Genomic DNA, 13,066 nt, shown 5'->3' on the forward strand with positions numbered 1-13,066 from the left:
CAGGTTAAGAACAGACCTCTGGAACAAATTAAGTTCATAACTAGAGGAACTACAGTATAGGGATGGGTTGGTCTTGGCCTGGCATCCACTCACCAGTGCAGGAACAGAGTCTTTTGCTCAATAAATCCATTAAGTCCTGTGCCTTCCAAAATTATAGTGTCTGTTTTTTTAACGAAAAACATTTTCCACATTCTCTTCAAATCTTTATATGTCACTTCCCAGGTCTTCTTAATAACTTTACATTGCCACCACATATAGTAGCCTCCCATACCTTTTGCCCTGCCTTCCTGTTTTGTCTCCATCACAGTCAAATCCTCCCAACTCCATTCACACAAGGTGCCATTTTTTGTCATGGACCACCCTTACTTTCCCTTGCATTTTCCTCCAACCTCCCACCTCAGCCTTTCCCACCTTGGTGGCTTGTACATTCACCACTTTAAATTGTCTCACAGACTCTGAGAGTAAATTAGTATTTTCCCAAATTTGACAAGCTGCCTTATCCACACTTTCCACTGTCTGTCTGCCATATCACGGAAACCTGGACATTGGCATCCATGTATCTCAAAAGAGAATGGCGTGTGTTGGCTATTTGCAGTTTAGTAGCGCTGCAGAGAGCTTGCTGGGGAGACCATGCATAACAAGGAACTCAAAAATAACAAAACAAAAACTCCTTTTACACTAAAGATAACAACAACAAACATGACCCAACCACCAACCCATCCCCCAGGGTAATGGGGGAGCTAGGTGCTGCTCTTTATATACTATACCCAATTGCTGACACAGCTTAACTAACACGACTTAGCAGCACCTGCTATGTTTCACAGCTGTAAAGCTGGGTCTCGTTATTTTTCTGTGGCCCTTGATCTGGCCCCTTAAAGACATACACATCGGGTGGAACAATGATGAACCTGCACATTTAAAGAAACCATTCAACAGTGTCTGCCTCTGCGGGTGAAGTCAAACCGCAGTGTTAGCAGTGACCTCCCTGCTACGTGAGCCTGGGCAGTGCATATGTGAAGATAACTGCTCAGTCCCACACCTTGATAATTAAGTGGTACGTAAATAGTTGGAAAAAGCGGACACTTTTCAACATGGAAATCAACATTTCTATAAAGCATGTTGGGCCCAAACTATTCTAAGGAAAACAGGGGGACATCCATAGCATGTTCACCATTAATAAGAAGGTCCTGGACTGAGAGCCACACATCCAATTGTGGGCTTGTGATTTGAAAAGTTTGCATCAAGGCCAGATGTGGACACGGCCTGTGCCTGGATCCTTTTTTTTTTTTTTTTGGAAAAGTTTTTATTATTAAAATAATTCAGCATAAATACATCACCTTGCCAACAAAGGTCCGTATAGTAAAAGCTATGGTTTTCCCAGTAGTGATGTATGGAAGTGAGAGCTGGACCATAAAGAAGGCTGATCGCCGAAGAATGGATGCTTTTGAATTATGGTGCTGGAGGAGACTCTTGAGAGTCCCATGGACTGCAAGAAGATCAAACGTATCCATTCTTAAGGAAATAAGCCCTGAGAGCTCACTGGAAGGACAGATCGTGAAGCCGAGGCTCCAATACTTTGGCCACCTCATGAGAAGAGAAGACTCCCTGGAAAAGACCCTGATGTTGGGAAAGATGGAGGGCACAAGGAGAAGGGGACGACAGAGGATGAGATGGTTGGATGGTGTTCTGGAAGCTACCAGCATGAGCTTGATCAGACTGCGGGAGGCAGTGGAAGACAGGAGTGCCTGGCGTGCTCTGGTCCATGGGGTCACGAAGAGTCGGACACGACTAAACGACTAAACAACAACACACACATATTGTGAATATACAAGCATACAAACATACATTTCATACAATCCTTAAAAATGTTCAAACATACCTACACTCAATCCCACAGATAATTCCTTTTCCAATCACCATCCACCACCCCTCCCCCCACCTTTGTGTTAGACTTCCAATCTACTCAATTGCAATTTCTATCCACTTCTGTTACTTTCTTTCACACACCTTTAACCTAATTTCATGCTTCTTTTTCTATTTCACATTGTTATCCTTCTTAGTATTTCAGTATTTAAAACGGAACTTGTTTATTCTAATAGGAGTTCTGATTTTTCAATATGGTTTTGCAAGTACAGTGGTACCTCGCAAGACGAATGCCTCTTAAGACGAAAAACTCGCAAGACGAAAGAGTTTTTCCTTTTCTGAGTTGGGCTTGCTTCGCAAGATGAAACGTCTTGCGCCTTTTTTAAAAAAACACCAATGCATTCCTATGAGAAACCGTCAATACACAGTGGTGCTTCGCAAGACGAAAAAATTCACAAGACGAAAAAACTCGCAGAACAAATTAATTTCGTCTTGCGAGGCACCACTGTATCCTTTAGACACCTTCCAGTCCCTGTCTATCTTCTCTTTTGAGATCCTTCCTGGATACATTCATCTCAAGTTGTGCGAGTCTTGGGCAAAGCCCTGGGCAGCTGCCCTATTTACCAGCTCTTTCCTCCCTGCAGCCCACTTTCCCCAGACTTGGCAACTAAACCAGGAGGACTCGCATCAGCCACTTCCAGCCTGGCAAGTGGTTAGGGAGTATGGCAGATGTTGCACTAAAGTAAGCAAAAGAAGACATTAAAGAGCTGCTGTTTTTACCTCAGGCTGTCAGAGAAGGCTTCCACACCAAACTTGGATGGGCAGTAACCACCTCCAAAGTATGCCAGTCGTCCATTCGTACTGGAGATGTTGACCACCCTCCCTCTGGCTCTCCTCACCAGAGGCACCATGTGTAGTGTCACATCAATCATCCCAAGAAGGTTGACATTGATCACCTTTGCAAAGTCATCTTTGGTCAGCCATTCGTTGGGACCTGATGGTAGAGCTGTGCCTGCATTGTTCACCAAGCCCCAAAGCCCTGTGAGAAAGAACAGATGTTTTTCCTATTAGCGACCGTAACCTACATGAATTTAGCTGCATCTCTCACTGGATTTAGTGTAACTGGAGGGAGGGAGTTAGGGAAAGGGGGAGAGAAAGAGAGAGAAATGGAAAGTGGACAGGCAGGAGAGAGGCAGCAGCTCTGGTAGAGTTGGGAGGGAGGAGCTGAGCACAGCAGAAGAGGAGGGGGAAAGAAAGCAAGGCAGACATAAGGGACAACAGACTTTCGGGGTTGGTGTGTTGTGTGACAAGCACACAGAGTGCAATGAAATTGAGTGTTTGGGGGGGAGAGACTCAGTTAATTTCATTGTACATAGGTTGTACATTGACAATAAAGGTAGTAGTAGTAGTAGTAGTAGTATGCAGCATTTCCGCTTAAAATAAGGGACAATCTCCTATTACAAGGGACAAATGGAAACCCCAACAAGGCACACACCTCACCTGGCCAAGCTGCTGCTGCTGAGAACCCTCCTTGTGGGTGGGCAGAGGTGAGGGCAGAGAAGAAGTGAGAGGCACTTTCTCCAGCCAAGCCAGCAATGCCTTCCTTGTAACAGCGGAGCAGACATTTGTGTATGCCTGGCAGCGGTGAAAGCAAGACTTACAAAGGATGAGATCCAGGAAAGGACTTTGCTAATTTGCCCAGCAGCTACAGTGGTGGCAGGCTGCTGATTTGCATACAAATAAAATTCATTGTCAATCACAATGAAAAAGCTTGCTTGCTTTTCTCTCCCTTTCTTTCCTGCCCAGCAGTAGCATGGGGGGGGGGTCTGCCCTTATAGGCGGGGCATAGGGCAGCATGGGGGTCTATAGTGTGGCACAGTGGCTGCTGTGGGTTGTGGGTTGGGATTCTGGGGATGCCACGCTGCTGCTGCCCTGCATTCAGAAACTCCTCATGCAGCAAAACCCCCAAAATGATACAGTACAGTGGTACCTTGGGTTCAGGTTACAGACTCCGCTAACCCAGAAATAGTACCTCGGGTTAAGAACTTTGCTTCAGGATGAGAACAGAAATTGTGCTGGGGCGGCAAGGCAGCAGCAGAAGGCCCCATTAGCTAAAGTGGTGCTTCAGGTTAAGAACAGTTTCAGGTTAAGAACGGACATCTGGAACAAATTAAGTACATAACCAGAGGTACCACTGTATTTAAAAAGAAACCAAAAGAACAAAAAAATGCCCATGCCCTTCTCTGTTAAATTTGCCTTCTATTTTCCCATCATTCTTCTTCTTTCCCCTTTGCAGTTAAAACAATCAATTCTCTTTCCCCACATCAAGAGTTTGACTGAGCTTGGGAACCCCAAAGACTACAGAAAATATCTGTCAAGCTGGAATGTTGTTTCCACTCTTCAACTCAGCATCCTTGACAAACGACAGTTCCCGGGATTCCCGGAGGGGGTGTCCCATGGTCTCAGGCGCCAAATATCTGGAGCTGGCTCTGATATCTTTTGATAATCTCTAAGGTATTTTTTGAATTGTTATGCTTATTCCTTTCACACATTGTCAGCCACTTTGGGCACAATTATGTGGGGAGAGTGGCCTACAAATGAATAGAGAGGCAATTCTAATCCCCCGTCCCACCAATAGCACAGAGGCAGCACAAGGAAGATAGAGATTCACCTTTGTTCCCAATGCAGCCTTTCACCCACTCCGTCGCTGCCGCCACACTCTCTGTGCTGGTGACATCCAGAATGGTGGTTTTCAAGCGCTCTGAGGTGACCTTGTCCAGCTGCTCTGCCCCCTTCTGCGTGAGACAGGCTGCCAGCACCCGCAGGCCCCGGGCATCCAGCTGCCTGGCAAGTAGGTTTCCAAAGCCAGAGTCACACCCCGTGATGAAGACATATTTCTCCGTCAGGTTCTCCACCGTCTGTCTCTCCTTGTACCATCGGCGAAGGAAGTAAAGCCCCAGCAGGGCAGCCAGGTAGACCCACATGGCTGAAACCTGCAGAGAAAAAGAATTCTAGCATTAGGAAGCATACACACCCCTGGCAGGACTTGGAGGGGCAAAGGTCGAATCCCTACTCCACCACAGAGCTCAGCGGGAGACCTTATATGTTGCCACCACTCAATTTAGCCTTCCTCGCAGTGTTGCTAAGGGAAAGGAGAATTTTTGCATGGTGCAATGAGCTGCTTGGAGCAGAGGCGGGCTAAAAGAATAACAAGCAAGCTGATCAGAGGATAACTTAATGACTTGCATGTACCTTTTAAAGTTCTGAACTTTTTCTGGAAATGTTTCTGGGCCTTTAAGGGGTTCATAGGAAGAAGAAATTCAGGAAGTAAAGTTTCCTCTCTCCCCCAGTGTGAAGCTTGAGAAAAGTGTCACCTACTGAATATTAGCTTGAAAGAAAGTTGTTATAAGCACATATTAGTGGAGACAGGAAGTTACTATCATGTATAATTGAAAAGGGAAGATTCAGGTAGGTAGCCGTGTGGGTCTCACACAGTCAAAATAAAAAATAAAAAATTGTTCAGTAGCTCCTTATAGACCAACTAGGTTTGTTCTGGTATAAACTTCTATGTGTCTGCACACTTCTTCAGATACACATACACACAAAAGCTTATACCAAAACAAACTTAGTTGGTCTATAAGGTGCTACTAGACAATTTTTATTTTATTTTATTTTGAAAAGGGAAGAGACAGACCTGCGGCTGGTTAGAGGAAAGGCTCTCAGCTTCAGTTGTGCGGCAGGAAAAGCAGTGCTTCCTTCTCCCGTTTGCAGTTGCTCCTTATCTGCCTGCTGCTGTTTTTCATAATCCACTGGCTGCAAAGGGAGCTCCTCCCTTCTGGCAAGGATTGGCGAAACTTAACTGCCTTCTTTAAACTAATTGGGAAATCTGTTGGTGAGGGAAACATACCAAATTCCTCCCACTGCAGAGCTCTGTGCCACAGATTCAGCCCCTTTCCCCTGTGTTCTGTTCATGTATGGATAGAGCAGATAAATCATTTGTCTAGAGCAGGAAGAAAGCCTGGGGTTGAGAGTATCTTTCTTGCGGAAGCACAACCCTCCTGCTGATAGAAAGAGGGGCAGAGTGCTTGCAAAATTACGTTTCACCTAGAGTAGGAAGCGTGAGGCTGATTAATATAAATGGCAGAATCACAGACAAGTTGAAGGAAATAAGAGAAGGATTTGTTAAATACTTTTCTGAGCTGTACAGACAAGGGAAAGAAAATACATTTAAGATAGAAGAGTATATTAGAAGTAGCAGTATGCCACAGTTAAAAGAAGAACAAAGAAACATTCTTAACTCCCAGATAACAATGCAAGAATTACTTGAGGCAATAAAAAGCTCTAAAAATGGCAAGTCTCCAGGTCCGGATGGCTTTACGGCAAAATATTACAAGAAACTAAATGAACAATCAGTGAACCCATTGGAAGATGTTATGAATGAAATATTGAACACAGGCGAAATCCCAGAAACATGGAAACAGGCCTATATAACAGTAATCCCGAAACAAGATGCAGATCTGCTGCAAATCAAAAGCAATAGGCCTATCTCCTTGTTAAATAATGATTACAAATTGTTTGCAAATATTTTAGCCAACAGATTAAAAAAATGTTAAATGAGTACATACTTCAAGATCAAGCCGGGTTTTTACCAGGAAGACAAATGAAGGAGAATATAAGGAATATTTTTAATATAATAGAATAAGGTAAAGGGACCCCTGACCATTAGCTCCAGTCGTGGCCGACTCTGGGGTTGCAGCGCTCACCTCGCTTTATTGGCTGAGGGAGCTGGCGTACAGCTTCCGGGTCATGTGGCCAGCATGACTAATCCGCTTCTAGCGAACCAGAGCAGCGCATGGAAACGCCGTTTACCTGCAGCAACACGGGAGGCAAATTTAATCTTCTGGACATTTCTCTCTATGATAGCTAAATCAAAGGAGGAACATCTGGAACTATTTTGGATGCCAAAGAAAATAACTTTCTGGTGCTTCCAGACTGCATTGCGAAATTTTGGCGAGTGCAAATTCAGAGGGATAGCTGTGTGTCAGTTCGCTTATGGCTTACATAGTGTGGGTGTCAATAAATTGGAGTGCTGAAACCATTCAGAACTGAAAGTATTGGAGAAGATCACTGTTCTTTCTTGCTTAGCACAGATCTAGGTATGTTTCAAGGAAGGGGGAAGGATAACCAGAAGATTCATGTTGAAGGGAAAAGTGAGGAGGGGTGATGTATAGGCCCCACGGAAAGACCACCAGGTTGATAAACGGATGACACCAGTGCTTGTGCAACACCCATGCACTGCTCCTTCAAGTTTTATAAACTCACATTTTGCTGCTTAGCCCTGCGGCTTTAGGTCTAAGGTTGCCTGAGTTTGTGTACTGCAAACATGTCCTGGCAATTGCTGAAACAGAGGAATGTTGGGACTGCCTGTTGGCCTCCAGATGACCTAGTTACCTGCACAGAGCTTACACATAGTTTAGATTATAACGAGCTTTACTTGAGCAATCATTCCAGTTGGTTTGTGGGAAGCACATCTTTCCCCCACTCCAAGGAACTATAGGTTATTCCTAGAATGTGGGTGGCGCTGTGGGTTAAACCACAGAGCCTAGGACTTGCTGAACAGAAGATCGGCAGTTCGAATCCCCATGACAGGGGGAGCTCCCATTGCTCAGTCCCCACTCCTGCCAACCTAGCAGTTCAAAAGCACCTCAAAGTGCAAGTAGATAAATAGGTACCACTCCGGTGGGAAGGTAAACGGCGTTTCCGTGCGCTGCTCTGGTTTGCCAGAAGTAGCTTAGTCATGCTGGCCACATGACCCAGAAGCTGTACACCGGCTCCCTCGGCCAATAAAGCGAGATGAGTGCTGCAACCCCAGAGTCGGTCACGACTGGACCTAGTGGTCAGGGGTCCCCTTTACTGTTGCATTCGCAAAGTAAAGGAAGGATTGAACTCTGATTAATAAGAATACACACAGAGGGTTGAATCAGCAAGACTCTGGGAAGGATGCGTATAATTGTGTCTCTCTGTGCTTGTCCGTCCGATCCTCGCAGCTTCCAGCCCAGGCCATTTTATTCACAAAAGAACTTTTTACAGAGTGTTCGTAAGAACCAATCAGATTTCTTCTGAGCATTTCCACAAACCCATTTGGGGAGAAAGTTAAACCACTAAAATAATTAAGCACAAATATTTCTGGGGTAAATAAGTTGAGAACTACAAAGAAGAGTATCTGGCAACCCCGGAGGTCATAAACAATCAATACACATGATCAGGAGGATGGCCAGGAGGATAGCAATCAGTGAGATCTGTTTCCTGGCCCTAAGATTAACATCCTAAGATTAATATACATTTGAGAGCTACTTCAAATAAGCTTGCCCACAATCTTTATGGCCCAGGATGCCTGCCTGGCGAAGCAACTGCTGAGCTGCTGTGTACGTGACATGTGAGGGGAGAGAAATGGGCAGTAGAGTCAAAAGGGCATGAAAAGGGCATGAATGTAGAATCTTATGGGATTTAATCAGAAATTATCGTCAATATCTCAAACCCAGTCAACACAATGCTTTCATCGTGGACACGATGGGTTGATGTATATTTTATAATTCCTCATGGTAATCCCATCTGATCCCTACACTTTACCTTTACCTAGAATCCTTATACTACAGTTCCCAGGATTTTTGTGGGAGGAGGGGACTAAATTGAAGAGTTCCTGTTTGGTAATTTACAGCTGGTTCTAAGTCAATTCCCAACTTTGCAAGAATGATTCCAAATATACCTCCTTAGAACCAGATAAATGGGGAATGAAAGAAGACGTTTTATGTCTTTACACCACTTATAACTCCTTCAAGACCACTTGGTTGGAGATTAAGGCAAAAGTGTGGCAGAAAGTGTCTGGCCACTCAGTCTTACAGTAGGTGGCATTGAGTTCAATGGGGCTTATTCCTAGATAAATGAGTAGCAAAGTATTGAGCCTAAGCTGCATCAGCCAATCATCAGTAAAAAAATAAAAATAAAACTATTTCTCTTTACAGCTACTGATTACTAAGCCTGCATCTCAATAAGATCCTAAAAGATTCAATGTTCCACCCATAGATTGTTTGGCCACCTGTCATGTTGTTCTTCACAATCATCTACATGGCTTGTGCTGGTTTGGGCCCAGAGCGGGTCAACACATAGTCTGCAATGGTGATTGGCAAGTAAGAGACAGGAAGGTAGAAGAGCTTTGCATCCCAGCCTGGAGAGTAGCGAGTGCGAGGGGAGCAGGATGTCAGGGCATGTTCTATGCAGTCGGTGACCAGGTGAAGGTTGTCGCTGCAACCATCAAGGAGTTCTTGGAATGATTTGCAAGCTGTGTGAGAGAAACAAACAAATGAACAGTTGGATCTGCAGCAACACAGGAGGCAAATTTAATCTTCTGGGGAAAGATTGCTGTCTGGGCATTTCTCCCTATGATAGCTAAATCAAAGGAGGAACTATTTTGGATGCCAAAGAAAAGAACCTTCAGGTGCTTCCAGACTGCATTGAGCAATTTTAGCAAGTGCAAATTCATAGGGAAAGCTGTTTGTCAGTTTTCTTATGTTTCTTTCTTCTTCTTCTTTTGTATTGGTTTTTTTCTATATTACATCACAATGCAAATACACCAAATCCCTCACCACATCTTCCCCATCCCCACATATATTTATCATTTAAATCATCAATCAAGCATAATATTCTCTTGTCCCCCCCCCCCGCTTCCCTCTTCCCCCACTCGATTTCCTCTACATTCTGAGATTACATTTATCTTTGCATTCTACAATCTGCTCAAATCTTCTATGTATTCTTATTATCCTTCTTTACTAATTTACCTCCCCTCAGATACTTTACATTTTAATCAAGGAATATTAGCATATCTTTTTTTGAGCAATATTTTCCCATATATTCATCAAAACATTTCCACTCCTTTTTAAATTTTTGATTTGATTGATTTCTTAGAATAGCTGTTAGTTTTGCCAAAGGTAAGTATTCATTTAATTTACAAATCCATTCCTCCCTTGAGGGCAGAGTTTGTGACTTCCATTTAGCAGCAATCACTACTCTAGCAGCTGTACTTGCATATAAGAAGATTCTCCCCCCCCCCCCCCGTGGTATCTCTTCCCCTATCAATTCCAGGAGATACATCTCTGGTTCTTGTTTTTTTATTTTCAACATCTTCTTTAATTCTTCATGTATTACTGTCCAAAATTTCTTAATTTCCTCTCACCTCCACCACATATGTATTGTTGTTCCTATTTCTTTCCCACAACTCCAACAAATGTTGGATTTCAATTTATATATCTTTGCCAACTTAGCTGGTGTTAAATACCACCTGTAGAACATCTTAACAAAATTTTCTTTGATTGTGTATGAGGCGGTAAATCGTATATCTTCTCACCAGAGTTTCTCTCATTGCTCTAGATAAATAGTATGCCCAACATCCCAGGCCCATTTAATCATCGTTTCTTTCACTTCTTCATCCATCAATTTTAGATAACAATTTCTTATTGTTCTGAATTATTGTAGTATTAAGTTTTGAATCCTCTTTTGCAAAGCCTTTCTTTGGATCAGAATTAAATATACTTCTTGTTGTATATAATGCCATCTCTCAATTTCATATTGCCGTATCTCTTCAAAGGGTTTTAATCTAAATTTCCCTTGTTCCTCTTCCAACAGTTGTCTATATGTTGGCCAATTTGTTCTCATATTCAGTTTTTTTACAGCATATGCCTCCAGCAGCAATATCCACCAAGGTGTCTGTGGTTCAACTGTAGTTTATATTTGTTCCAAACCTTATATAGTGCACTTCTAAGTATATGATTTTACCTTCTCATAAATGCGATACACATGCCGTCCATATCTATTCTTGAGGCTTTCAAGGTCTAATATATAATTTTTTTCTAATCTAATCCAATCTCTTACCCATATTAAACATTCTGCTTCATAATATAATTTTAAATTTGGCAATGCCAATCCTCCCCTTTCTTTTCTTTCCGTCAATAATTTATATTTTATCTGCGGTTTTTTCCCTTGCCATACGAATCTCATTATATTTTCCCTCCATTCTTCGAAGCAATTTTCTTTGTTTATAATTGCTATCGTTTGGAACAAATATAGCATTTTTGGAAAAACATTCATCTTTATTATGGAGATTCTTCCCCATAGTGATAACTTTAGTCTGCTCTAGGTTTCAAAGTCTTTTCTTATTCCTTTCCAAACTTTTTCATAGTTATTTTAAAACAGATTAATATTCTTCATAGTTAGATTTATATCCAAATATTTTGCTTTCTTGACAATCTGTAGTCTGCATTAAAATGCAAATTGAACTGATTTTCTCCCCCATCTCTACTCACATTGCTCAAAGTACTGCTGCCCATAACACTGTCTGATGTCAGAAGGTACCCGGCTCCATACAGTCTGAAAATTTTCTAGTGCATTTGAGACAATAGGTGTTTTGAAACCACCAGGTTCAATTATGCTGACTTGGACTCCAAAAGGATGGAGCTCTCTCCTGAATTGGGGAAGAAAAGTAAAGAATTTGTTACTGAGCCACAGTAATATTGCAGGTCATGCGTGGAAAGGAACATCTTTCTTTTTGAAAAGAAGAAAGAAAGAGAGAGAAAAGGGAAATACAACCCCCTATCTTGTGTCCTCTTGCGTGAGCCTGGCCCTGCAATGGGTTCTATAGAACACAACATCAGTTTTATTAAGAGGCAGCCATCAGAATGCTCGTGCTTCAAACTCCTGCTGGTTCTCTAAAGTTGACACTTTGATAATTAAGTGGTATATAAATAGCTGAAATTTTTAAACACCATAATCAACTTTTCTACACATCACGTTGAGCTATTCTATTCTCAAAGGCCTTTGCTATTCTCCTAAGTGACACCAGCAATACAGCCAGGCAGGTTGGCCTAAGAGCTAGACAAAACCATCTAGAGCATGGACAGCAAAAGTGGGCTGGGAGCCACACATCCCATCTCAGGCTTGCAAATTCAAAAAACCTGTATTTTTCATAATTTTGTTTGATATGTATTTTGTTGTAATGTTCATGAGATGAAGTACTAACAAGAATTATTTCAATGCATTAATTCTGTCATGCAATAGCAAGCTATCACTCAGCTTTGTAACACACTTTTAAGAGAAAAGCCTGATTAGCTTTTCAGACACCTTTTAGTTGAATGACTTTCTAAAGAAATGCCTCAAGTAAGTGATAATATAGTTTGAAATTTTGTTTATTCTGTTATATTTTTCAGAATATAACAGAAGACCCATTTATCCTAATTAGAACCCAATAAGGCAGACATGTATGTACAAATATTATTTTAAAATGTGATCCCATTGAGATCCCAAGAAAAGAAATTGGAAATATTTTAAAATCATTTTTTTAAAAAAATAAATTTTATAACTTAATTTTTAATTCTAAACTAAGTACATCATATGACATATCATATTAAATCCCATGCAGTTCTGAAGAGATTGGTGTTTTCGCTTTTGACGTTTCTTAGTTCCGGTCTGAGAATTTTAATATTTTGTTGGAAGCCGCCCAGAGTGGCTGGGAAAACCCAGCCAGATGGGCGGGGTATAAATAAATTATTATTATTATTATTATTAGTCTGGCAAGGCCAAAATGGACATTTTTTTTGAAATGTCAAACCCTCATAACTCAAAAATGGGATGAGATAAAAAATTCAGATCTGAAGTTAGTTTTGTTCATTCAACAAGTGTACAAAATATGAAGAAAATTGGGTGCCATGGAGTGAAAAAGTTGGATCACTTCATATGGAACGACTCATCTGGAGGTTGCATGTTGCAAAGAAGAAACTACAGAGCTGCTCTGTTTACCTCAGGCTGTCAGAGAAGGCTTCCGCACCAAACTTGGATGGGCAGTAACCACCTCCAAAGCAGGCCAGGCGTCCCATCGTACTGCACATGTTGACCACCCTCCCTCTGGCTCTCCTCACCAGGGGCACCATGTGTAGCGTCACATCAATCATCCCAAGAAGGTTGACATTGATCACCTTTGCAAAATCATCTTTGGTCAGCCATTCATTGGGACCTGTTGGGATCCCTGTACCCGCATTGTTCACCAAGCCCCAGAGCCCTGTGTGAAGAAAGAAGGCATGTTCATCCTCTTAGGCAACCTTAGAGAGCTCAATAAAGTTGGAAATAAGCTAATCACATGCATAGATTGTTTGTGTTT

General features: G+C 42.2%; 3 protein-coding genes across 6 annotated transcripts in view; all 3 read right to left on the reverse strand.

Moving 5' to 3' along the window:
* The window catches only part of LOC310671611 (retinol dehydrogenase 7-like), a 26,753-nt gene extending 21,087 nt beyond the window's left edge, over nt 1-5,666 (reverse strand). The window contains exon 1 of the mRNA XM_083427953.1: nt 5,558-5,666. The gene's annotated coding sequence lies outside the window, so the exon portion shown is untranslated. The remainder of the gene's footprint in view (nt 1-5,557) is intronic.
* LOC310671612 (retinol dehydrogenase 7-like) overlaps nt 1-9,054 on the reverse strand; it is an 11,646-nt gene extending 2,592 nt beyond the window's left edge. The window contains exons 1-3 of one of the 2 annotated variants that reach the window (XM_083427956.1): nt 8,960-9,054; nt 4,535-4,856; nt 2,644-2,902 (exon numbers count right to left, since the gene is read on the reverse strand). In XM_083427956.1, the coding sequence (XP_083284082.1) occupies nt 2,644-2,902; nt 4,535-4,847 (572 nt within the window). In that variant the 5' untranslated portion in view covers nt 4,848-4,856; nt 8,960-9,054. Of the gene's footprint in view, nt 1-2,643; nt 2,903-4,534; nt 4,857-5,557; nt 5,697-8,959 lie in introns of those variants that run through there. The other variant, XM_083427955.1, reaches the window with a different exon arrangement.
* LOC310671609 (retinol dehydrogenase 7-like) overlaps nt 8,649-13,066 on the reverse strand; it is a 38,787-nt gene continuing 34,369 nt past the window's right edge. For all 3 annotated transcript variants that reach the window (XM_083427948.1, XM_083427949.1, XM_083427947.1), the window contains 3 exons: nt 12,709-12,967; nt 11,220-11,377; nt 8,649-9,202 (listed from right to left, as the gene is read on the reverse strand). In XM_083427948.1, coding sequence (XP_083284074.1) covers nt 8,985-9,202; nt 11,220-11,377; nt 12,709-12,967 — 635 coding nt within the window. In that variant the 3' untranslated portion in view covers nt 8,649-8,984. The remainder of the gene's footprint in view (nt 9,203-11,219; nt 11,378-12,708; nt 12,968-13,066) is intronic.

Source organism: Podarcis tiliguerta (genome assembly GCF_965153285.1).
Source record: "Podarcis tiliguerta genome assembly, chromosome: 2".
Classification (NCBI taxonomy): domain Eukaryota; kingdom Metazoa; phylum Chordata; class Lepidosauria; order Squamata; family Lacertidae; genus Podarcis; species Podarcis tiliguerta.